The sequence below is a fragment of the Carassius auratus genome, chromosome 26 (genome assembly GCF_003368295.1).
Source record: "Carassius auratus strain Wakin chromosome 26, ASM336829v1, whole genome shotgun sequence".
Taxonomy (NCBI): domain Eukaryota; kingdom Metazoa; phylum Chordata; class Actinopteri; order Cypriniformes; family Cyprinidae; genus Carassius; species Carassius auratus.
This window is the reverse complement of record NC_039268.1, coordinates 140,438-167,179: the sequence shown is the minus strand read 5'-3', so window position 1 is coordinate 167,179 and position 26,742 is coordinate 140,438. Positions and strand designations below refer to the sequence as shown.

The following is a 26,742-nucleotide window of genomic DNA, read 5'->3' as shown; positions in this document are numbered from 1 at the left end:
AAGCTCTGCTGATTTCCACCACATGTTAATACATTTAACAATACATTATTCAGCAACCAAAGCATTGCATTTAACAAAAATGACCATTTATTTTAAAGTCATTCCACTAAGTCAGACTTCATGTAGGCCTGCTGATAAGTTAAAAAAAAAAAAAAAAAAAAAAAAGAGTCTACTGTCTGGCAGTTTGGCTTCTACATTACAAAGGAGCGTTTCTTTGCTATGAGCGAAAACAATGTAAAGGCCCTTTCTCTCCGCTGAACCTGCTTTAAGAGGTGAATGTTACAAGACTTTACTCTCAATACATGAACAGAGGAACCCATTGTCAGCTTTACACCAATATGATTCAAGGAAATCTCTCTTTGACAGGACTTAATCGTGGAGTATCATCACGCTGTAACAGGTCTTTTGGCTTCTGAAATGCAGTGAGCTCTAGTGTGCCAAAAACCTCTTGTTGGTCCTCATATTAATATAAGCAAAGCTAATGTCATGAAAAATGATCCTTATTTGTTTTGCATCAACGGTTAACGGAAATCAAACTTTAAATAAGAAGCTTTTAAAGTCAACTTTACTTTCTTAAAGCATATGTATGGAATTATGCACAAATTGTATTGTAAATAATAATAAAAAAAGCTCTAGCAAAATAATTTAAAATGTCAGGCAAGAAGGAACAAAGCCTTCATTTTTGAGTCCCGTTCTACAGTTTGCTTATTTCAATTTCTTGTTAAACTTACAAATGCAAACAGCTTTCATGTTGACTTTAAATAGGACAAGTGATCTATTGAATTCAGGTACATTCAAAACGATCATAACTCAGATTATGTTATTCTACATGATATGGATTCCTTTATAGAACAGCATCATTTTAGGTATTTTGTTTTACTGCGAATGTTACAGAAAGGCAAAAATTTGCACTAATTGTTTCATCTGTGAATGCTGTTATCACATTCATCAGAGGTGTGTGCTGGGAGAAATACAGAAATATCTCTGATTTTAGAGAAATATATAAAATCCTCCATTAGACATATCTCATTAATCCTTTCCCAAACTAAAAACAACCAAGCAAATGCGTATGCCCACATCTAACCTCCTCACAACCCATAATACTACTATGAGACTTTTGCTTTCAATTGATGCTGATTTAGTCAAATATTCCCTAAGGGAACACGCATATACACGTGCAAGCACACTTCTTCAACATGCTAGAGTGCATTCAACCCAAATGCTGTCAATTCCATTGGAATTTGTTCACCGAGTGATTGCATCCGCCCCGTCCCCAACCAGTCTGCGAATCTCCCCTTGACTTGTAAACTCAAAGAAATAATGGGGGGAAACCGGTGTCCCGAGTAGATGCAGTGCTTGTGTGGTGGCAGGGAGGGGGGAGGGGGGGGCACGCGGGCTCTCCGCGACTCTCACTCGTCTTCGAAATTCTGATTGAGCAGGAAGTTTGCAGCCAGGTTCTCGTTCTTCTCACAGGCGAAGTACGCCTGGACCACTAGAGCTTCTGAAAACCCCAGAGCTTTTAACTGAGAGAGAAACACAGGTTAGATTAGATGCTTTCCATTCGTGCAATACTGGGTTATAATAGTTATAAAAAAATCTAAATCCAATATTATTATTATTATTTTATTTTTTTTGGTACCTGAAAAAAAAAAAATTATAGGCTACTAGATATTTTATAATGTAATCTGGTTGGTGAGGTACCATTTCTTGTTCTCATCAGTGGTGTTCACTCACCCTCTCGATGGCTTCTTTCTCCTGTTGCGTCACCTGGATGTAACTCTCAGGAGCCGCCTCGTCAGCCAGAGCACCCAAATCAGCAAACTCTCCGCCCTCTCCACCCTCGACTTCACCCTCACCCACGGGTGCATTCAACATCTGGATGAAGAGCTCCTGATGCTGGCTGATTTGCTGCCATCAGTGAAACATGTGAGTAAAAGACATGAGAGCGTACACAAACAGACTCTGTTAGGCTCTGTGCTGGAGATGTGTGATCACCTGCAGGAGTTGGGGGTTCTCCTGTCCCAGCTGCTGCAGGAGGGCCGGCAGTAAGGACGGGTTCTGCTGGATCACCTGCCTCATGCTCTGGAACTGCGGCTGAGAGCGCAGGAACTCCAGCGGATTCTCACCTAACACAACATCAGACACTCGCTCAACTCTCCAGTCTGTTCATGATCGGGATGGGCGCTATACTGAATACTGACAATATATTTGTAATAATGCAATCATTTAAATGTGCATCTTATTTGAATAAAATCATTAAATGGCTATTAAAAGTGATTTGCCGTGAACAAAAAAGTACATGTAGTAAAAATGGCATTAAAGTTTCTCAGCTGGATTCCTCTGAAACTCTGATTCAAATTTAGTATATTAAATATCAAAGAAAGTATATTCATAAAAATCTTATGCATACAAATTCTTATTCAATTAAAACAGTGTGGAAATGACTTTAAATAGTTTTTGCTTGAAAATATACACCACCATTTAAAAGTTTGGGCTTAGAAAGATTTTTTTTTTAAATAAATGTTTATTTTTATTCAGCAAGGACATAATAAATTAGTCAAACGTGACAGTACTGGCATCAGTAATGTTAGAAAAAAAATCTAGGTATTTTGAGAAGCTTTGAGAACGCTAAACATTTGAATGGTAGTGTAGATTGCTTTAAAAAGGAATAAAGACCTTTGTAAGCACATTTATTTACCTTCTGTGGGCTGCGTGTCTGTGGGGAGCTGAGCTGGAGCAGGACTAGTTTCCTGCACTGGGACAGTAGGAATCCCCTGAGACAGGACACAACAGTGCATCAGATACACAAACATGCATGGAGCTCTCTTAAAAACATACACAAGTATCATAATAATAAAGAGCAAGTGTGACTGGTGTTATGATTGCATTTGGAAAGCATGTATTTGTACAGCCACACTCACATTGAGCAGATACTCCACAGCGCGGTGAGGGTTGTTATAACTGGCCTTGAGTGCCGCCACCACTTTATCTCTCTCATAGCCCATAGACATGATATTTGTGAGCATGGCGTCATACTCCTGACCTTTGACTGCAAAACACATGTGCATGAACATCTGAGAGAAAAAAACATCTCTACACATTTCCTGCAAATAAACCAGGAAGATTTTCAGAATCACTTTCTCAGTACCTAATGTTGAAGATGCATCTTCCCCATCAGCCCCGAGACCAGAGGCACTACAAAACAAACAGATTATGATTTAGTTATCGCAGCAGTCGGCTCTAAATATATATATGTAAATGCATATATATATATATATTTTTTTCAATTAATTATTTTAGATTTCTAAATAGCTTTTCTATTACTTGTTTAAAATCATATTTAATACTTTATTTATTATATATTATTTATTATAATTTGATATTATATTAAATAATCATGGTACCATCTATTTATTTTGACTATACAGTAAATAGCCCCATTTTATTATTTTTCACCAGATTGTTTTACTTTTTATTAGTAACATGATAGAAGCAAAGTAAAACATTAGATTATTTATATCTAATAAATTGCTTTTCGCTCTTACATAGACAATGATTAAAAGCAGTCAGCCCAATCATGCAAATATATATCTCCAGTGATATAAACAAGTGTAGAAACATGCACAGTTTCTGACAGGTATCCTGGTTGAGTCTCACCGCTCTGGGCTCTGTGCAGGCGAGACGGTTGCAGGAGGGTCGTCTGAACTCTCATCTTTTGGGATGGGAAGGGAGGCAGGAGCTGGAACGGGAGGAGGAGAGGAGGAAGAGGAAGGCGCAGCGGCAGATTTGGGTGGTTCTGAGGGTGCAGTGGGTGATCCTGGTGCTTTTGTCTGGACAGAAGAAAAACAAATATTTTGATTGTTATTAGGGATGCACCAATATGAACATTTTTGCCAATAGCGATAACCGATAATTCTTTAACTATGAAAGCCGATAACCGATATGTTGGCCGATAAACCTAAATCCACATTTCTACATAATCTTTTTTTGAGAGCCTGATTACCAAAAATTTCTCATTAAAAGGCATTAAACACTTCAACATAAATTAAACATTAAGCAGCCTTACAAAGAAATAAGATAATGCTTAAATAATGGAAACAAGTTACTGGACAACATTACTTACATGTAAAAAAAAACATAAGGCGATAAGACGAAGTGTTTTGAAAGCGGTCCAGCATGTAAGGACTATAGCCAAAGATACTGTCAAAATCATTAAATATTGTCATCATTAAGAGTATGTGGCATTTCCAGTTAATGTAGGCCTGTTATTTTCTGGCTATTATTATAAGGTTACTTTTATTATTAAATTAATATCACAATTAATTTGCCTCACAACAATTTCATAGCGCATCACCACATAACTGACAACCTGTAACTCACAGCCTGAAGGGCTGAATGAACTGAACTGAAGCGCTGCCATATTATTTAACTCAAGGAAACAAATTATATATTCGGGTATTTATAAAACATTGATATTACAATTAATATACTTACAAAAAGAATGTTTAGCTTCTGTTGCGGATGCGCTCTTGGCTTATCCCGCAACAATGCGCTGAATCACGGAATCCAAACCGAAATAATTCATGACGTTTTATTAAAATAGTGTTCTCGTATATATATATATATATATATATATATATATATATATATATATATATATATATATACAATCACTGTATTTTCATTTTCGAAATGTTTTTAAAGATATTTAAAGCAATCTAAAACCATCATGGTGAACAGCAGGAAATAATGCATAATTTATCGGTTGTAAGATATCGGCCAAATTCTCTTATCAGTTCAATAACGATAACAGAAAAATTTACATTTATCGGCTGATATCGATATGGTGGCTGATATATCGTGCATCCCTAACTGTTATCTTAATTCAGACGGTCAAATCTCTAAACTCTGACCTTGGACACCATCACCACCACAAAGTTCTTCTCATCGATTTTGTACTCCTTGATGGGCGTATCATCCTGCAGGATTTTCCCAGCATAGATCAGCTTCTGTCCTGCTACTGGAAAACTTTCTCGCCCTTTCTCAGCCTCAATCTTCTCCTTCAATGCCTTCACCTGAGTCAAAACCATAATTATAATTAGTAAAATCATACTCATACATTTACGTCATCAAAGGAAAAAAGGAAGGAAAATAGCATGTGGATATTCAAGCAACCAGACACGTTCTGACAGCTATTTCAACCCTGTCATTTTAGTAATACTATTATAATCTTTAAATATATCACAGTGGACCACAAAACTAGTGATAAGGGTTCTTTTTTTATATGATATTTATACAGCTGAAAGTTGAAAAAGTAAGCTTTCTATTGATGTATGGTTTGTTAGGATAGGACAATATTTTTCTGAGATAAAGCTATTGAATCTGAGGGTGTAAAAAATAAAAATACTGAGAAAAGAATCTTTAAAGTTGTCCAAATGAAATTAGCAATTCATATTACTAATAAAAAATTAAGTTTTGACATATTTATTGTAGGAAATTTACAAAATATGTTCATGTAACATGATCTTTTCTTAATATCCTAATAATGGTTTTGTGCTCCAGGGTCACATATAATCTGTAACTCTAGATTATCCTATAGGAACGTTACATAAATCTGACAGACCAACTATCGTGATTGCATTTGTTTATACTCTACTCTACAGACAAGTATCTATCTATCGCCTTACACGATCAGTTGATCCCCAATGACTCATTAATGACTCAAAAATCCCCTTAAACCGCTATAAATACGTTCCTGTCATGAAGTTACTCACTCTTAGTACATCTACTTTTTGTAACGTATTTAGAAGAGCGAAAGAAAGCGTGTAAATACCGTCTGCTCATCGTCGATGTCTATTTGAATGGTCTGCTGCTGCAGAGTCTTCAGTGTGATCTGCATAGCTGCTCTGCCTCTGTCTTCTCCTTTCTTCTCGATTCGGGGTCTTTGAACACTTCTATATCCAGAGGAAATGTTTGATTTCGAGGCGAGTGACCGGTGTTAATCGTTTGGAGATGTAGCTCTCTAGCTAACAGGCTAAAAACACGCCTGTGTCAGGGCGCTGCGTCATTTTCTTCGGTGGTGGCGGAGCGGACGAGTGAGCACAGACATAGCGACACCCTCCGGATCTGAGCTGAACGACACTTTTGAGTGCGCTTTTTACAATGATGCAGGAAACCAAAAATACTAATTATGACATTTATTTATATTATAAAAATGACCTTAGGCATAACATGGACATGGATGGAGTTTAATTTAATTAAACTTCATAATCGTGCTTTTATAGAAGTCTGTTTGATCTTCCTTTTGTGTTTTATGTATTTATAGTTATTTTCCACTAAACCAGATTCGGCTCTGTACTAAACACCAACACAGAATAAATATTTTAAATAAAACATGTAAACATATATGTTTTAAAATATCGAAATAAAGAATGACAGTATAATACAGAGTTTTTAGTTTTAGTTTTTTATAAATAATAAATAATGTCTTCTAAATGACTAAATGTAAATAAAGAAGATCATATCAAGTTCAGTGTTTTACTTTTCAGTTATCTTTATTCAGTTAACTCTTTTGCATATAAGGTTGTATATCTTTGTATATAATAATAATAATATCAGTCAATAAACAGGGTTTTTTAAACGTGGTTTAAAATGACTCATTTTGGTTTTGTGTATGTGAAATTTACCGAATAAAAGCATAAGATTCCCCATGAAAAAATATTTGTATTTAATATATTAAAAATATTTTTAATTCAGTACATAAGTACTTTTTTTTTTGCACGATATACAAAAAAATAATAGTTAAAATAAAAAATTACAGGACCGGGAGTGACGACTTTACATAGCTTCTCGAATCATGTTAGACACAAAAAAGAGAAATGAAATGAAATGAAATTTCACACTGCACGTCGGACCCGCAATATTCCCGTAACATTGCCTGGTCGCCTTCTGTGTGAAAGCAACCACGTCCCGGAATTGATTACCGAATCGAACCCGGGTCGGGGACATAGTAACATTGCGGTAATCGATCCGGAACGAGCGCTGTGTGAACAAAAGCCAGATCTAATTCGGTATCGAAGTGATGACGCGCGTTATCGCGCGACTCTTTTACCGGCTGTTTTGAAGGAAGATCAACATACGCGACGAAAACACATGTGCAAACTGTAATGAAGCAGAGATCAGTTAGTTCCTCACTTTCCGCGCTGACGCAGAGATCGTTTGCTTGCTTCAGTTAAAGTATAATGTGCCAAGCGTTGTCGACTCGTACATTACACGTCACGCGTTGATGTCACGTGTCGTTACGGGATCTTCAGGGGTTGTGTGTGAAAGCACGCACATATACCGGGTCATCACTGGCTGTGTGAAAGTGCCAAATCTAGCGACCAGGGAACAATTACAGGAACACTTTACCCCTGTATTTGCCGGAATGGCAGTGTGAAAGGGGCTCTTGTGGTCAAAAAATTTGAAGTTTCAGTGTTTGCGTCAGCGTTCAGTACAAAAACTACAATAACCACAATCCACAGATCAACCCACTTCCGGTCCAAGAGTTTGTAAACAATGAAAGAGGATATGGAGTCGTCAAGAGGTCTTACCTAAAAATATTGCTCTGTACAGGCCATAATAAATGGATATTACATGGCATACCTGTAGAGCACACCCGTAAGTATTAAACCAACCTGGACGTACCGGTTTTCAAGGACTCCCGCTCTTTTAAACGTCCTTCTTGTGTGTGTGAAAATCGGACCGCTGGCTAGCGACGCGGTTGTTTTTCTACATACTAGACAGACATCAGACACAACGGCCTGCAGAAACGACGGACCATAAACACAACCGAGGACTGGCGAGTCTTTCAAAGGCCACCTAGACGTGTTTCTGTCGTGTTTGTCGTGTGGCGCAGGCTCAGCTCGATGGGGAACTGTCTGTCTTCTCAAGGCGCTGATGATCTGTCCCTGCTCAACGAGTCCGAGGGGGCGAGTCTGCCCGGAGAGCCTCCGCCGCCCTACCAGGTACAAACAAACTACTAGACCACAAAAATGATTTTCTGTTGTGCACAACACAGGCTAGACTGTAGACACGCTGGGATCGTGTTCGTAACAGCAGTGGGTATTCAACTGTCCGAAAACAGGAAAAGTTTGCTGTAAGCAGGTTTTGAGAAATGCAATTCTTTCATCATAGATATGCATCTTTGGTATTGACTTTGATCTCTGACTGAGAAAATGTACCAAGGTTGTTTTGGACAGTGATTTAGATACTGCTACAATATTAAGCTATAATAATAAATAAAAGGTAAATAAATATAGTTTCTGGGACAGATCATGTTTTTGAAAAAAATGCTTCCTTAAATTACAACACGTCTGTAACGTTACTCTGTGCTTGCGAATACAAAATTGTAACATAACAGTTTCTTTTATGGCCTTTTAAATATATAAAAGACAGTGTATTATTTAAGAGTTCAGAGAATGTGATATAAAGAAAATACATCCGTAATACAGAAGATATATATATAGAGAGAGAGAGAGAGAGAGATGTAGATGTGTGTATGTGTGTGTGTGTGTGTGTGTGTGTGTGTGTTGCATTCAAAGTTTCTTGCTTTGTGTTCTCATGTTTGAAAGAAGTTAAGAAGTCATCATAAGATCAGTCTTATGTATATACGTTATTCTGGACAAAATTTTACTAAAACGGTTAAGATAATATTGATGTAATTTTATTTTTATGAACATTGTGGATTTTGTAGATAAAGTAAAAATATAACCTTCTAAATTTAAATTAATTACATAATTAATCTTCCTGCCCCCTGTCATTTCCATATAATATTAATCTAAAATAAGAGAGAGAGGGCAAATAAATAAATAAAATGCATCTTTAAAAAATTCAATAGATAAAAAAATAATAATAATTAATCTTCGTATTCTTCACATACAGCATGGACATATCTTCTAATGGCTGCAGTTACAGGATAGTGTCTACATGATTGTTATTTCTTTTATTTTGTTAAACTACACACTTTTATAAAATACAGGTTCCAAAAGAGGGTTTTCACTTAGATGCTATAGAATAAACTTTTTTTTTTTTTTTTTTGCAATTCTTAAAATAATTTTTTTCTTAGTATGATTTTAATAATCCAAGAAACCTTTTTCCACTATAAATAACTATTTTGTCCTTTTTTTTCCCTATTTTGAAATGATTGCATGGTTGTCGATGCCTATAAAGAACCTTTATTTTTAAGAGTGTGAAGTTCTAATAAGCCCTTCTGTGTGCTCCAACCACATGTGGATTGTATTAATTATGTGTGAGCAAATGCTCTCGTGACCCCAGGAGCGGGCGCAGGTGCCAGTGTACCATCCCACACCCAGTCAGACGCGGCTGGCCACGCAGCTGACGGAGGAGGAGCAGGTCCGTATCGCTCAGCGCATCGGCCTCATCCAACACCTGCCCCGAGGGGTCTTCGACCCGGGCACAGAGCCATCCGACAAGAAGATCAAAGAGTGCGTGGTGTCCCAAAAACACGTGAAAACTAGTGCTGTCAAATGATTAATCGCATCCACAATAAAATTTTTGTTAATAATATATGTGTGTGTGTGTGCGTGGTGTATGTATATATAAATACACACACATGCATGTATATATTTAAGAAAAATATGTTGTTTATATAATAAATAGATTTATGTATAATATATATTATATAAATATAAATATATACATGTAAATACTAATAAGATCAAACAGTTAATTGCATTCAAAATAAGTTTTTGTTTACATAAATGTATGTGTACTATGTATATTTATTATGTATATATAAATACACACACATACAATATATATATTTTGAAAACATATATTTTTTATTTATTTATAAACAAATAAATTCTTAAATATATATACATGCATGTGTGTGTATTTGTATAAGCATAATAAATATACCCAGTACACAACCATATATTATGTAAACAAAAACTTTTATTTTGGATGTGATTAATTGTTTGACAGCACTAGTGAAAACCACTTTCACATTTAGCCGGCTGCATGTAAAATTGTTTGCCCTCTGTCCACAGGTGTGTGATCTGCATGATGGACTTTGAGTACGGCGACCTGATCCGGTTCCTGCCCTGCATGCACATCTATCACGTGGACTGCATTGATGCCTGGCTCATGCGCTCCTTCACTTGCCCTTCCTGTATGGAGCCCGTCGACGCTGCGCTGCTGTCTTCCTACGAGACGAACTGAGAGTGTCTGCGGCAAAACAGAGAGACGTGCCAATGAGTCTGCCAAGAGCCCCGAAATTTCTGGGACGGTAGATTGAACAAATGAAGGTGGTGTGACTCTGTGTCTGTGCAGAGACTGTAAAAATGTCCAGTGCTAAACAATAAAACCCCCTGGAAGGATGTTTAAAACCTCTCACTTGCATGTAAAAGCGCTTTTCGAATACATATACATGTAATTGATGTAAATGTTTCAGTGAAGCATCTCTAATGAAGATAGAGCGTTTCAAAAGCAAATTCAAATTAGTAAATTATACCTTTTTTCCCCTTTTCGTTCTAACCAAATTTGTGAAATGTGCAATATATATGCGAGAGGGACTCATGTCGTTCTGATTGGATGATAAACCCGCCCATCACCAAAATTCGGCCAATGAGATCATCCCTTCCTGAATTTGACAAGTCTAGAGGGCGGAGTTTCAATTCTGCAGGCTGTGAATGTCACAATTAGATTGCTGAAAAACCTTCATTACGTTAAAGAAACCTAATAAACAAGAAAACATGTGCCATGATAATGTTTAAGCTCGTGATGCACTAACTGGTGTTTGAGGTGGTAGTTTTACATACTTTTTCTATAATTTTCTCCAATCTCTTTCCTCGATCACTACGGATGGGTCGTGATGAGGTTGTTTAGTGGTAGTTTTGCCTTGTCAGCTGCTGTTTTCCAGATTCTGGGATGTAAGTTGCCTTTTAACACTGGTATTGGATCATCTTTCCCCTAACTGCTTGTTTTTGGTTTTACATGTTGGATCCTGTTTGTCCCCACTTAGCTTTGCTATGCCTGTTCTTATTGGATAGAACCGTGGGGATCGTCTCCAGTAGTTTTCTTTCTTTATCTTGGAAGAGAATATTAGTGATGCAATCACCAAACTTTGTGCACCTTTCAAATGTTGCAGACTTAAAGTCAGCCTTTATAGTGGAAGCTTTAAATTTATTCCTTGTTGTTGTTGTTGTTGTTTTTTGAACATGGTAAAAAATTTAATGGAAAAAAGCAGTACATGTTATGTCTTAAGTCTTCTGTATGTTAGCTGAATATATGATCTTAAACCCTTCACAGTTTGAACTGCTTTCAAAATAAAATAACTAAACACGCTTGTTGGTGCCATGTTAATGTAAGTTTGTCAGCAATAACATTAGCAGGCATACTTAAAATGACATGTTTCGTTTATGTGCAATAATGGCACAAGAACAGTATTATAATACAATAAAGGTTGCCAAATTCTTCCATTTCTACATGTTTTGTCTGATTCTGTCTTCCAAATACACAAATGAACAACGCACGAGAAATCACTGCTCACCCAACATGTGTTATTATTATTATTATAAGTGTATTTTCACTTCCAACTAATAATAAAGTAAAACCTAAATAATCACTTCTGGAATATTCTTGTGCAATGAATGAAAGCAGTTGGTAGAGTCCGGCTGAGTCATCAGTGTAATCAACACACTTCCGGTCGCAACTGGACACCCTAGGTGGGCCATTTTGGATCTAAGCTCTGTTCATTCTAACGCGGTGTTTCTGCTGTTGCGGAGCCAAGATGGCGGAGTGTGCAGCTGCCGCTTTGGTGTATTCTAACTGACTTGAGGGCAAGATGGCAGCTTCAGCGGAAGACGAGTTTGAGGATGCGCCTGATGTAGAGCCTTTAGAGCCGACATTAAAGAATATTATTGAGCAGAAATCACTCAAATGGATATTTGTGGGTGGTAAAGGTGGCGTGGGCAAGACAACATGCAGGTGAGTGAATAAACGCCGGGGTTTTACAGCTGAGAGGCTGTTAGCTGTCAGTGCTGCTTTAGCAACAACATAGATTAGACATTCAAACATGTTTTCTATATTACTATATTACATTACGGGTGAAAAACACTTGAAACGCATCAGCGTGTCTCTTAAAATGTATGCATAAAAACGAGCAAATGACAAAACAATTCTCTAAATATAAAACCTTGTATAAGTCGAGATGGTCATTTATGATATTTCAGGAAATACTTAAATGTAGGTAGTTTTTCAAATAATTTTCTATAAGAATTATAAAAATTAATTTATTTTATAAAATATTACACAAAGACAGGCATGTAAATGAAAGCAGGTGATATTAGTCATCTAAGCAGCTCATATTTATCATAAAATCTCTGCCATCTATGATACAGCCATTTAGTTATTCAATAATAACAATGTGATTTTTACTGCAACAGGTGTTTATAAACACAAAAGAATTCACAAAAAGTGTTTTCTTGCACTTAAGATGTTTCTCACATGAACTGATTGACTTTTTCTGTCATATTTAGTTCGCTTTATAAAGAATGCATACTCTATTATATGGAGAAAAAAAAACTTAGATAAGAAACTTTATTATCATTATAATAATACAACCAAATTAGTTTGGTAACACTTAGAGACCATCCGATATTCAAAGTTTTCTCCATCCTAATATAATGCTGATTTCTTCCCTGGTTGTGAGTTCTTGTATCTAGAGTAAGTTTCTTTGGCTTGCTGTGTTGCAGCTGCAGTCTGGCGGTTCAGTTAGCAGCGGTGCGAGAGAGCGTCCTCATCATCTCCACAGATCCAGCACACAACATCTCAGACGCCTTCGACCAGAAGTTCTCCAAAGTGCCCACCAAAGTCAAGGGCTACGACAACCTGTTTGCCATGGTACGTTACGTTCTCAGTGGCACACACTGTTTGCTCTAAATGATGTGTGTACACTAAAAACAGTGCCATAGACTTTCGCCAACTTGACTTTCTCAGTCCATATGCACAACCTTGTGAAAGAGTTGCCACATAAAAGCAGTTCTATTAAATTATTCCTTGAGATATAGTTCAATATGCCCGTGTTTATTTTAGCTCATTATAATCATGTTTAGGTGATGATGTGCATGAGGTAAGACTCTGTTCTCCATCATTGTGTCTCTCTATAGGAGATCGACCCCAGTCTGGGTGTGGCGGAGCTCCCCGATGAGTTCTTCGAGGAGGACAACATGCTCAGTATGGGGAAGAAGATGATGCAGGAAGCCATGAGCGCTTTTCCTGGCATCGATGAGGCCATGAGCTACGCAGAGGTCATGAGGTCAGACTCATCGACGACACACAGCATCTCTTGTTGCACTATAATAATCTCATAATGCAATAGCTCTTTCTAAACTGCTCAGTTCAGACCAGATGTGGTTTCAGCCTTCATTAGCATTTCAAACACTTCATCAGTAAAGAGTTGTAAGTCAAGAATGAAACAGAAGGGCTCAAAAATGAATCACAGCATTACAAACTTTCCTTCAAAGCCTCCAAAAGACAAAGATAAAAGTGTGCGATGAATTACATAATTCAGTAATAAAAAAATAGTAAATAAAACTGTGTTTTATCTTGGCCTTTTAGATGACAAACCACCAACAGTCACTGTTTACACCCACATCCAATAGCTGTTTTAATGTTTTTTTTTTTATTGTTTATTAAAAAATATATTTAAAATATGTATTATGTGTGGTGTATATATTCATTACTTTATTATTTGTTAATATTATTATTATAGAAATTAATACATTTTAGAAATACATTTATACAGTTATTTCGGGCCTTCAGAAATCATTTGAAAATGCCGATTTTTCTTTTATTTTGTATTGATCTCTTTCTCAAATATTAAAGTATTTTTAATAATAAATAAGTATATTTTTTATGTTTTAAAAGACGTAATATTGTGAGATGATTATTATTATTTTTTAATATAACTGATTTCTACTTGAATCGGTTTTAAAATGTAACTTATTTCTGTGATATCAAAGCCTTGGTGAGAATAAGAGACTTCTTTTCAAAATATTACAATTTATAATTATTAAAAATTTTTGATTGCTAGAGTAAAAAAACATATATATTTATTTAATTTTCGTATACAAGTAATATACATTTTAGATAAAATCTATTAATTGTATTATTTGAATTTATTAGTAATAAAAAATATATATATATTTTGTCCCATTCTCTTTTTTTTCCCCTTGTGTAGGTTAGTGAAAGGCATGAATTTTTCGGTGGTGGTGTTTGACACGGCTCCTACCGGACACACTCTGCGTCTGCTCAACTTCCCCACCATCGTGGAGCGAGGACTGGGCCGCCTCATGCAGATCAAGAACCAGATCAGCCCCTTCATCTCACAGGTATCCGCACGGCATTCTGGGAATTGCTGAGTTTGTGATATAGCACTGGAGAACAGTGGAATATACAAGTGTATGGTAGAGAAATGTTCATAGACAAAAGTGTGAATGTTTATAAAAAAAGACAAAGCAATATGACTTCCTGTCAAACTTGTGCAGATGTGTAACATGTTGGGTCTTGGAGACATGAACGCAGATCAGCTGGCGTCTAAACTGGAAGAGACGCTCCCCGTCATCCGCTCAGTCAGCGAGCAGTTTAAAGACCCGGTGAGTGTCATGCCTCAGTAGTCCCTGTTAAAGCCTGATCAAAAATGTTGATTCCCGAATGTTGATATCTGTTTGGCACACAGGAGCAGACGACGTTTATCTGCGTGTGCATCGCAGAGTTCCTGTCTCTGTATGAGACGGAGCGTTTGATTCAGGAGCTGGCCAAGTGTCGCATCGACACACACAACATTATCGTCAACCAGCTGGTGTTCCCTGACAGCGAGCGGCCCTGCAAGATGTGTGAAGCCCGACACAAGATTCAGTCCAAGTATCTGGACCAGGTGTGTGTGTGTGTTTTTGACTTTGCATTTATATGGTATGGAAACCTGTGACAAGACTTCTAGTCTTAGTAGAAAGAGTGGAGCCTCTTCACTGTGGCGCTTTGGTCTCAGTATCTTTATAGGAAATCATTATTTGTCGTTCTGACATCACGCACCATTGTGCTACGGGCGTCCCGCGTTTGAATCCCAGCTCCAGGACCTTTCCCGCTCCCGTCTGTTTACACTGTCCTGTCATAATAAAGGCTGAAAATAAAGCCATTCAGATCGAACCAGTGCATCGTTTACTTTAGTTACATTTTATTGTACCTTCAGAAAGTAGTTTAAAAACTAATATAATTTCTGCAACCTCTTTCTCTTTCCTTTCTGTTCTATTTCTTCCTTTACTTCCTTTTTCCTTTTTTGTGGTTTATACTTTTTCTTTGTTTTTCCTGCTCCTTCCTTTTCCTTTCATCTTTTCTTTTTCTTCTTTCTTTTTCCTTTAAACTTTCCTCTTTTTTCCTTTTCCTTTCCTTTTTCTACCTTTCTAAATTTCTACTTATATCTGTTCTCGCTACTTTTTATTTTTCTTTACACTTCTTTCCTTTCTACTTTTACTTTTTTCTTAATCCTCTTTCTTTACCTTCCCCAATTATTTTCCCCATTTCCTTTTTCCCTGTCTGTTCCTTTTTTCTTCCTCCTGTTTACTTGCTCTCTGTACATTTCTTTCTTTTTCCTTCCTCTTGTTTTCCTTTCCTTTCCCATGTATTTTACCTCGTTGTTTTTTCTTAATTCTTAATCCTTTCAATGTTTCTTTATTCCTTTTCCTTATTTTATCTCTTTCATTTTCTTGTCTTTTCTCTTCCTTGTCTTTCTTTCCTCTCTCTCTCTCTCTCTCTCAGATGGAGGATTTATATGAAGATTTCCACATAGTGAAGTTGCCTCTGCTGCCTCACGAGGTTCGAGGAGCGGACAAGGTCAATACTTTCTCCAAGCAGCTGCTGGATCCCTACAGTCCGCCCAAGAAGTGACTGAAATGATTTCCACGGATCAAACACTACCCATCGCATCCCTCGTCCCTGATACACACATCCCTCTGGTGTTGGCATCTCCTCACCTTTATTTTCCCCCCTCTCTCTCTCTCTCTCTCTCTCTGGTTTTCTGATCATATTGCCATATTGCTCCAGTGACCCATTATGAATGTCGGCTGAGAGTTAAAGGCCCTGTTTAGAAACAAAGTCTTGATGGTTAAGTTGCTTTTTAATGATGTATTTAAGCTTAAGAAACACTCATTCCTGATGCGTGTTTGAGAAAAGAGATTCATATTGAGATCACCACAGGAATGTAGATCTGGACTCTGATTCAGTGCTTGAACAGGAGTATTATCAGTGTAAATGTCTGTCACTAGCTCAGTTTTACCCGGAACATCTGATTTAGGATCAGTGAATGATACCGTAAACTTTTGTTTTAGATTCCGGTCAATGTTAATAGTCTTTATTTTGGTTCCTGATGTGGGCTGCATTTCCCAAAAGCATCGTAAACCTAAGTACTTCATCGACCCATTGCCATCAGTGGAGCTACAGTCAACTTAGGCTTACGATGTATTTGGGAAAGGCAGCCCTGGTCAGTATTGATGTTCAAAGAGAGGGTCCAACATGGTGGATGATGCATATTTAGTGAGTTAAAGGGATGGTTCACGCCCAAAAAATATAATTTTACCATTTATTTTTTACTCACTCTTTCATGTTGTTCCAAACCCTAGACTTTTAATGCAGTTAAAAATTCTCTCGTTGTGTTTCATGCAAAAACTACAAACTGCGTACATGCTTGTAAAAACAAGGGTGAGTAAATAATGACTACATTTTCATTTTTGGGTGAACTATGCCTTTAAATGTAGAGGTAATCGACTAATATTTGCAGTGAACCAAACTGTAATTACTTGTACAAACATTGTGATTCAGTTGATCTAATTTAATTTTTGCAGTAAAAGTGAAGCATATATTTAGACTTAAGATCATTTCCGTTCACATACAGTAGTCTTTAACATTTATTTGAGACATGTCTGTTTCCGGTTCTGGGTTGTGAAGCATATGTAGATGCGTTGTTCTTCCTCTCACTTCGGTTCTTCTTATCATTTGGCGGTAATGTCTGCATGCATCAAAACACAGGAACACACACAGGATCAGGAGCTGGTTTAAATCTACTCCAACCTGTCTGTCTACAGAGATGACTATTAGACAATACCATACCACGCTGGTTAAGTGTGTTTTCCTGCTTTTATCATCCTGTGATTTGCAGTGGGCTCCTTAGTTCATGAAAACCGGGTACAAGAACTCACAAGCCCGACCGAAAGATTTGCATCTTTAATCAGTCATTAGTCGGTTTTGCCAGTTTCTTTGTTCTCCTATAACTTGTTACTGCCTTTGCAGAGTTGGCTTCTTTTTCTAGAAGCACACCAAGTTTCAAAGCAAATAAAACACTATCCTCCATCTACTGCAGAAGGTGTTTCTGTTCAGTTATTTATGTGAATGCAAAACTTTTTTCTACCAAGGTCAAAACATTTTACGTTGCATCTAAACCTCTTGCATGCAAAATGCAGAACAGTTAAAGGCTCAAACACTGCAGCAGAGGAACACTGAAAAACATCATTCAACAACAACAAAAAGTACTGCAGAACCATGAGTTAAGGATGTTAGAGGTTATGAGGGGATTGCTTGTACTGTATGGGAATTTGCGTGGATAAGATTTTAAAATGTTTTTTTAAGAAGTTCTTTGTTCAGCAAGGCTGCATTTATTTAAAACCGTGATCACTTGTGACCCCAGATTTAATGCAATAAAACTGAGTGAAAAATGTTATAATTTAAAATTAATATTTTTTCATATATTTTTCAATATAATCCTTCAGAAATCATTCTCATATGCTGATTTGCTGCATTTGAAAAATAAATGAATTTTTGAGAGCAGTTGCTTCCTATTTTTGTGGAAACATTTAATGGAAATCGCATTTATTTGAAATAGAATCGTTTTTAAATATCTGTGTCACCTTTGATTAGTTTAATGCACCCTTGCTGAATAAGTGTTAATTTCTTTATAACTAAAAATCTTCCTGACCCCAAACTTTTGTTAGTCTTTTAAAGGAACATTTCACCTAAAGGGGAAAATTCATGCTATTGGAAACCAAAATGAATTAAATTTTCAGAGTACTGAAAATTAAAAATGGTTCATACACTAGTGCACTAAAGGGAAATCTCAAAAATAAGAACGTTGTGAATAAGTTTGAATGTAAAAGTTTTTTTCTCCAATGTCAAATAGAAATAATAATATGCATTTCATTTCATTCACACTCCTAGAAATAAAAGTTTTTTTTTTATTGATTGTTTCATAAAGAACTTTTAATATTTATGGAACCTTCACAAAATGTTCCTTAAAGTTACAACAACAACAACAGTTCTTTTAAGAACTGTTCCCTGAATGCTTCTTTGGAGAACCCAAAATGGTTCTATTGCATCACTACAAAATCATTTTGGAACCACATTTCAATAGTTTAATCAGGATGAGGTTTTCCAGTAAGTCAGGATTTCATTCTGGAGTGAAGGGTTTGCCTCTGAGCCCTGAAGAGTTCAGTCCAGAGGCACGCATTGACACGTTTTCTGTATTTTGCAGAGATTGAGAGGCCACCTTTCATCCGTGACCCTAACCAGGACAAACTAGACCCCCATAGAGCCGGAACAATGCCTTTATGTCACAGGTATTCATAAGATTACAAGGGAGAACAGACTGAGTTTCTGTTCCTGTTTGTGATGTTACCTTCCAATGTCTTCCATAAATTCAGAAGCGTCAATGACCTGCATTATGGCAGGATGAATGTATATTCCACAATGCATTCTGGTTTAACTTCTTTGCAGTGTGTGGTTTGGCTGGGTCAGTGTGAAATCCCTGCCTGTCGCTCTCCATCCGTCAGGTCTGTGAGGCGCAGCGGGAGTCTGGACTAATGAGCACCGCTGGAGCAATGCAGCGCACATTTACCACATCAAATCAATTCATTTCATTAACTGAATGAAAAATAATAAATAATAATCAACGTTTCATTTCAAGGACATAGTTCACAAGAACACTTTATTTATAACATTACACATAATAATAAAAAGTCAAAGTTAAAAGTTATATTCCTCAACATATCTATATTTAGACAGTTTAGAGGCTTTTTAATTAACTATAACAATTAATAAAGCAGCAAACACTGAAAAGATGTCAAATTTCAAACATTGGTCTGTTGTAATAAATTGACTACAAAAATAATATCATAACATTTTTTTATATGAGGCAACTTTTGACATGGAAAATTAGCCTTTAATTTATAGGCTACATAACCTTTGTCTTGTTACCCAAGGGATGCAAATAATAATATAATACTAATATTTTAAAATGTCAAGGACATAATTGAAGAAGAAATATTTTTCAACACTATCTAAAAAAAACATTTGTGCAGTTGAGCATCATTGTTACAAAGTGGAAGCCCTGTGACAGTGTGTCCCGCCTCCTCTGCACATTCACACATACAGTTACATTTTTGTAAGCTGAGTTTTTGCAGAGAAGAGATCATGTGTTTGTATGGTGGCATTTGCTTCTAATATAATGCATCTGGGAGGATGCAGAGATGATGTCCTTTCTCAAAGTCCCACCTCCTCATGAAGGAGGTGCGTTTGACCCTGGAGCTCCTGGCAGGACGTATGAACGACAGTCTGTGTGCACGCATGACATGCAGCTCCTCGGGAACATCCTGTGAAAGATTTCATTCCTCTGAGGCTGAGGAGAAAAGGTAAGAACTCTTAATAATTATGTTTACGTTAAGTTTATTGAATAAATAAACTTTATTCATCGTAAATACTATATTAAAGGAACAGTATTGTGACAATGTATATTGGTAATTGAATATGAGTTTATGGCAAAATATTATTCTTGTGCATAATTGTTGAGAGCGCGTTTGAAATCCAGTGGAAAAATAAACACCTGTGGCAGCTCAGCATATTTTCCTGGAAGTAAGCGTATATGCCCACATTTACCTACTTCTGTATTTTAGATGACGAAGCGCTTGTCCCATGAGATCCACAGCAGGATATCTTCACATATGCACTAAACATAGTTTTATGCCATCCTCAGCCAAATACATAATAATACTCGAGAAGACATCCCAAACATGAGACTATAGTTATGTATTTATAATATTTATTTAACAATATAATGGGATATTTAAAAAGAAATCTAATATATAATACAGCTTTAAATTGACTTTTTCCATTAATTAGAATGTGTCCTTTTTTAAGAATTAATTTTTTTTATGAGCAAATAAGTATGAGTATCATATATTTTGACATGATTTACACAATTAAAATTTTATAACAAAAATCTTGTCAGGCCAATTTAGATCAATAATTGTTAGGCTGCATTAAAATACTATAATTAATATAAATGTATTGAATATTTAATACAAAGAAATTTTAAATCTTTACAAATCTTTTCCAACACCCTTTTAAACCAGGTTTTATCCATTTGTCAGCAAGAGGTTTTCGATCAATTAAAATATAATAAAATTTAGTGTGTGATCACTTATTCTCTTATATATATATTAATGTTTTCATATCAGAATAAGTATGTTGTTTCTTTTTTTTTTTCATAAATATATGTGACTCTGAATGACAATGGAATATTTTTTTACCACTATGTTGAGATTTTATTTTTATCTTTAAGTAATTTGATAATTAAAGTTGATTCACTTTTGTAAATTTTTTATAGTTTGTATTTGAAGAAAAAGAGAATAATAGAATAAAGAATAAGAACTAAGAATAAAAAATGGTATGATTATCATGTATTGACCGATTATTAGAATAATACCAGTTTTGTAAAATAATAATAATAATAATAAAATCACTCAAATTCCAAACTTTTATTTATATATTCAAATATCAATGAGACTGAACCACTCATCTGTTCAGCATATTATTTTTATTATTAAAACATGTTTTTCCCTTGCTTTCTTTGTTTTTGTACTTTATTTGAACAAATGTATAAATAACTCATATCTCGTGTGTTGTGTTCCTGATCTGGTCTTTGCTCCTTGTTTTCGTCAGGAAGCAGTGACACGTTGAGTTTGTGCGGGGTGTCAGTGGTGCGTGATGACCGTCACTTACACCGCCAGAGTGGCCAATGCGCGCTTCTGCGGCTTCTCCAAACTGCTGCTGGCCTGGAAGGGAAGCATCTATAAGGTCCTGTACAAAGAGTTCCTGGCTTTCTTCGCCATGTACACAGCAATCAGCATCTCATACAGGTGCGTGGCTGTCATAATGTCCTCATCTGATGCTTTGATTGTGAGTTATACTTTACTTTTGTCATTTTCTTCACCAGATTCTTCCTTGCAGACGATCAGAAGAGATACTTTGAAAAGCTTTCTATTTACTGCAACAACTACGCCAGTCTCATCCCAATGTCCTTCGTATTAGGTATATGCACATCCACAGTATAACCACTAAATTCAGTCATGCTCAATATGTTTCAATGTCATCAGATGAATAAATATCCCTCATTTACGCTAACATCTTTAGTTCTTCTAGTTCTTCTAAAAATATAGTAAAAATTGTAATATTGTGAAATATCATAAAATTTTAAAGTAACTTATTTATGAATGTTTTATAATATGATTTATTCTTCAGATGCAAAGCTGAATTTTCAGCATCCAGTCTTCAGTGTTAAACCATGATGTTGTTGTTTTTTTAGAATTCTTTGATGAAGAGAAAGTTCAAAAGAACAAAATGTATTTAAAATAAAAAGTTTTGTAATAATTTATAAGCCTTTACTTTTACATTTAATCAATTCAATGCATCAAAAAAAAAAAAAAAACTTTTGAAAAGTAGTGTATAAAATTGTATTTTAAGTCAAACTAGCTAATACAGCAAAACAACACATGATTCATCATTGCTGTTTGTTGATGTTATTTTCCCGCCAAAAATTATGTAATGTCTGGGAGGATGATGTCAAATTATTTTTCAGAAAAATAAGTATATACATATATTCCCAAGACAACTTGATTTTGTTTTTATGTTACCGCAGGGTTTTACGTGACATTAATAGTGAACCGCTGGTGGAATCAGTACACCTCCATCCCGCTGCCAGACAGGATCATGTGCACGCTCTCGGGGGGTCTTCAGGGTGGGGACGAGCAAGGCAGGCTGCTGCGCCGCACACTGATGCGCTACGCCAGTCTGTCCGCACTCCTGATCCTGCGCTCCGTCAGCATGGCCGTCTTCAAGAGATTCCCCACCATGGATCACGTCGTTGAAGCAGGTGACACTCTAGAGACACACTAGTAACTTTAACAGCCTAGCAACACCATAGCAACTAGATGTGCATAACAAAAAAATGTAGTTTTACATTTTTACAGATTAAATAATTTATATTATGTAATTTTATTATAAATAATTTTACCAAGGGGCAACATGTATATTGAAAATAGCAGAGGACCTAGGACAGATCCTTGTGGCACGCCATCCTTTACTGTTGATAATTGAGACTACCCGTTAAAATAAACATAGTGGTTGCAATCGGAGCGGTAGGATCTAAACCATCTTAAAGCCTGGCCTTGAATACCTGTATAGTTTTGTAATCGATCTATGAATATATCATGATCTATGGTGTAGAACACAGCACTAAGATCAAATAAAACTAGCAATATGTAGCCTTGGGCAGACGCAAGAAGCAAGTCATTTGTAACTTTAGAAAGGGCTTTTTTTTTTTTTTTTTTTCAGGAAGGAGCACAATTGAGCAGACACCATTTGTTCTATAATTTGCCAGTTCACTAGGATCTAGTTGTGGTTTCTTAGTAAGAGGCTTAAACCAGCTTGAATGGTTTTGGATGTGACAAAGATAACGACGAGTTAATAATATTAAGAAGCGTTTCTTCATCTACAGGTAACAACTCTTTCAGTATTTTAGAGGGTACAGGATCTAATAAACATGTTGTTGGTTTAGATGCAGTCCTATATTTGTAAAGCACTGCAGTTTTTTTTTTTTTTTGGGTGCGATGGATGAAACTGAAGTATTAAACGCTGTAGAACACTGTACAATTGTTATTGTATTTCTGATGTTATCTTTTTTATCAGTGAAGAAATTGATAAAATTAATTACTATTAAACTGTGAGGAAATATTAGAGTGGATAGTGTCTGATTATTTGCTAATCTAGCCACTGTGCTAAATAAAAACCTTGGATTGTTTTGGTTATTTTCTATGAGTTTGTGGATATGCTCTGCCCTAGCAGTTTTTAGGGCCTGTCTATAGCTGGACAAATTTCCAAGTTAGTTTTTCTCCATTTGCAATCAAGACTACGAGTTTCTTTCTTGGGAGAATAGGTATTAGTGTTACATTTTTCTCTAACCTTTTTCAGTTTGATGGGGGCAACAGCTTTCAATGTATTAGAGAAGATAGTGCCCTGGTGCTAGTCATTTCGTCTCGTTCATGTGTATTTATGGTTACACAGAGAGGTTGAGATAAATCAGGCAAGTTATTTCTAAATCTGTCTTTGGTGGCTGGAACAATAGTCCTGGACAATAACGTGGAGCCATATAGTTAATATCAGTAATACGCAGCATGCACGATACAAGGAAATGGTCAGTAACATAATCGCTTTGAAGTACGATAATGCAAGGAATAAAGTGCAAAATGCAAGAAATAAAGTCAGAATTGTATGCTGAAAAGTCTCAATTACTTTTTTGGCTTTCATATAAGACACTGAGGAAAGTCTTCCTCTTTCTAGGTTTTATGACAAGAGAAGAGCGTAAGAAGTTTGAGAGTTTACACTCTCCCTATAATAAGTACTGGATCCCATGTGTGTGGTTCACGAACCTGGCCGCAGTCGCCCGCTGTGAGGGCAGAATCAAAGATGACAATACTTATAAACTTCTTTTGGAGGTAACTACACTCAAAAGGCCTTTAGAAGTTTTACATGGCAGTATTTATAAGAGTAAATGAACACTAGTTCTAATTTCTAGTGTAAAAATGTTCCGTCTTCTGTGTTGTTTTTCTAGGAGCTGAATGATTTCAGAGGGAAGTGCAGCATGCTTTTTCACTATGACATGATCAGCATACCGCTGGTCTACACACAGGTCAGATATATGCTTAAGACAAGAGAGACTCCATGTGTTTTATGGTGAATATGAACATGATGTTCTTGCTAATCTCAGGTTGTGACTTTGGCCGTGTACAGTTTCTTCCTGGTGTGTCTGATTGGTCGTCAGTTTCTGGACCCGAGTCAGGGTTATCCGGGTCACGACCTTGACCTTTACGTCCCCATCTTTACTCTTCTGCAATTCTTTTTCTATGCTGGCTGGTTGAAGGTCAGCAATCAGGAATACTTTTGATTTAAATATCAATTAGATGCTTCTCCCTCTTCATATATGATCCTGTCCAATAACGTACCATTCCCTGACTAATTTTTGCAATGTGAGTCATCAATAATATGTGTTTGTGTCATTGTGTAATTATTTGTCAGGTGGCAGAGCAGCTAATAAATCCATTTGGTGAGGATGATGACGACTTTGAGACCAACTGGTTGATTGATAGAAACTTCCAGGTTCTATTTACTATTTACAGTATATCAAATTAATTATAATTTTCTGTCATTGTCAAGAAACACACCCTGGTTTGTTCATTCACACTGAGTCTTTCCCTATGCTTGTGTGTTTGAAAGGTGTCTATGATGGCAGTGGATGAGATGTATGGAGATTTGCCCAAGATGGAGAGAGATCGTTACTGGAATGATTCGAATCCTCGTCCGCCGTACACAGCCGCTACGCTCTTTGTGCTGCGCAAACCCTCTTTCCAAGGCTCCACCTTCGACATGGCGTCAGTGCTCACCAAACACAAATCTTTTCAGACCAGACATTTCACCTCAACTTTATGTATACACACACACACACACGCACACTACCAATCCAAAGTTTTTAACCAGTAAGATTTTTAATGTCTTTCAAAGAATTCTCTTCTGCTCACTAAGACTGCATTTATTTGATCAAATACAGCAAAAGTAGTAATATTGTGAAATATTTTAAAATAACTGCTTTCTATTTGAAAATATTTGAAAATGTAATTAATTCCTGAGGTGGAGCTGAATTTTCAACATCATTACTGGAGTCTTCAGTGTCACATGATCTTCAGAAATTATTCTAATATACTGATTTTTTCAGGATTCTTTGAATAATAGAAAGATCAAAAGATCAGTATTTACTTTAAAAAACCCTGTACATTATACACTATACCATTCACAAGCTTGGAGTCAGTATAATTTTATTTTATTTTTGAGGGGGAAAGAAATATATACTTTTATTAAGCAAGGATGCTAAATAATATAGTATATGCAATAATATATAATATGCAGCCTTCGTGAAAGACTTCTTTTAGAAACATCTGTAGTGTATTTCTTTGAAAACAATATTATAATGTTATGTTCTGAAATGATTGCTGAAGTAAAAATAAATAACTTATTTTTTTTGGGGCATTTTAAATCAATAGAATTCCCAAAGAGGACATGCATTTCCAGCCTCTGAAGGAGATTGCTGAAAATCTGGAGGAATCTGTGACACGGAATCACAACCTCGCCCTCTTTAACCGGCTCCTGGGCTCCGCCCCCTCTCCCACAGGCTTCATGGGCGGAGCCTTACGGCGCACCTCCGCCCAGCTGCAGCGTTTGACACGCTCCGTCAGCCCACAACCATCCTTTGCTGACGCAGAGAATGAGGAAGAGAAGAGCATGGGGAGGAGCACGGGAACGGCCGGATCCATGCCATCTGGACTCGAGCTGGACACCACCCAGAGCACCATCTGCAGCTGTGGAGGACTCATCAACACCTGTCCTCCGCTGTCCGGTGTGGAGTTCCACAGGCAAGGTGAGAGAGATGGAAGAGATGAAGAGAAAGATGAGAAGATGATGGAAATGCCAAAGATACCACCACCCACAGCACCGACATCTGCAGGGAGGAGGAGTCCTCTCGCTCTGGGACGAGTCAAGTCTCATTTCTGTGCCTCAAATGCCACCAACCGCTCTGTACCCGACTTCTTCTCTTTTCAGCCAATCAGTGACCCAGTAAAGGTCATGACCCCAAAACCACAACCGACCAACAGCAAAGCAGAAGCAGTGTCTTTACTGAATCCCATCGCTTGAAGTCTCCACACTCCCACAGAATTCAGAAAGAAAGCAGATGCTGGCAGACTCACAGTTGTTGCCCTCTAATGGTCAAACTCAATGTCAGTGTGTTGGTTTAGGGTCAGAGGTCACAGGGTCAGGAAGTAAGGTCAAACAGTGACCAAATACACCAACGTTGAGAAACTTGATCGTGTTTATATTCTTTTATATTAATACATTCAATCAAAAAGTGTGGATGCTCTTACCTGAAGATTATTGACCTTTTAAACTCTATTTTTAGACTTAAAGTGATCATGTGACAGAACAATGATAATCATCACTGAAATTAATCTAGTTTTTCTAGTTTCTTGAAAATAAATGAAGTGCATGTCTAGTTAAAATAACAACATGTGACAAAAAACAATCATGTAAATAACAAATATGACACAGGCACTGCTTTTATAAATATGATGATTATTAGGTTTGATAGTGATCGAAACTGTAATGATGGAAATGATCCTCATGTGGGCAGTATAGCAGCATTGTAAGGCTTCTGGTGCTTTTTGATCCATAAGTGCAATATGAAAAAGAAACTACATATTAATAAACATATTACATAGTTTACAACTGAATGAAGTCTGCAGTTTGTAGTCGTAC

The 26,742-nt window shown here is 36.6% G+C and overlaps 4 protein-coding genes across 4 annotated transcripts; 3 read left to right on the top strand and 1 right to left on the bottom strand.

The window, feature by feature from the left end:
• Positions 1-49: 49 nt before the first annotated feature.
• Positions 50-6,366, bottom strand: LOC113043983 (UV excision repair protein RAD23 homolog A-like). The gene is made up of 9 exons (XM_026203549.1): positions 5,834-6,366; positions 4,914-5,075; positions 3,658-3,830; positions 3,149-3,195; positions 2,922-3,049; positions 2,699-2,774; positions 1,996-2,126; positions 1,735-1,908; positions 50-1,523 (listed from the first exon to the last, which is right to left on the bottom strand). The coding sequence occupies exons 1-9, from the start codon at positions 5,897-5,899 to the stop codon at positions 1,410-1,412; spliced, it is 1,071 nt and encodes a 356-aa protein (XP_026059334.1). The 5' UTR covers positions 5,900-6,366; the 3' UTR covers positions 50-1,409.
• A 1,151-nt stretch (positions 6,367-7,517) lies between these two features.
• LOC113043980 (RING finger protein 11-like) lies at positions 7,518-11,489 on the top strand. The gene is made up of 3 exons (XM_026203531.1): positions 7,518-8,006; positions 9,316-9,485; positions 10,053-11,489. Exons 1-3 carry the CDS (start codon positions 7,908-7,910, stop codon positions 10,222-10,224), a joined length of 441 nt encoding a protein of 146 aa, XP_026059316.1. The 5' UTR covers positions 7,518-7,907; the 3' UTR covers positions 10,225-11,489.
• Positions 11,490-11,773: 284 nt separating this feature from the next.
• Positions 11,774-17,415, top strand: LOC113043979 (ATPase asna1). The gene is made up of 7 exons (XM_026203530.1): positions 11,774-11,991; positions 12,759-12,906; positions 13,173-13,321; positions 14,246-14,396; positions 14,553-14,660; positions 14,744-14,941; positions 15,820-17,415. The coding sequence occupies exons 1-7, from the start codon at positions 11,849-11,851 to the stop codon at positions 15,946-15,948; spliced, it is 1,026 nt and encodes a 341-aa protein (XP_026059315.1). The 5' UTR covers positions 11,774-11,848; the 3' UTR covers positions 15,949-17,415.
• Positions 17,416-19,515: 2,100 nt separating this feature from the next.
• Positions 19,516-26,712, top strand: LOC113043977 (bestrophin-2-like). The gene is made up of 10 exons (XM_026203528.1): positions 19,516-19,736; positions 21,046-21,242; positions 21,320-21,414; positions 22,022-22,255; positions 23,722-23,876; positions 23,993-24,070; positions 24,149-24,301; positions 24,457-24,537; positions 24,655-24,809; positions 25,476-26,712. Exons 2-10 carry the CDS (start codon positions 21,091-21,093, stop codon positions 26,122-26,124), a joined length of 1,752 nt encoding a protein of 583 aa, XP_026059313.1. The 5' UTR covers positions 19,516-19,736; positions 21,046-21,090; the 3' UTR covers positions 26,125-26,712.
• The last annotated feature ends 30 nt before the right edge of the window (positions 26,713-26,742 follow it).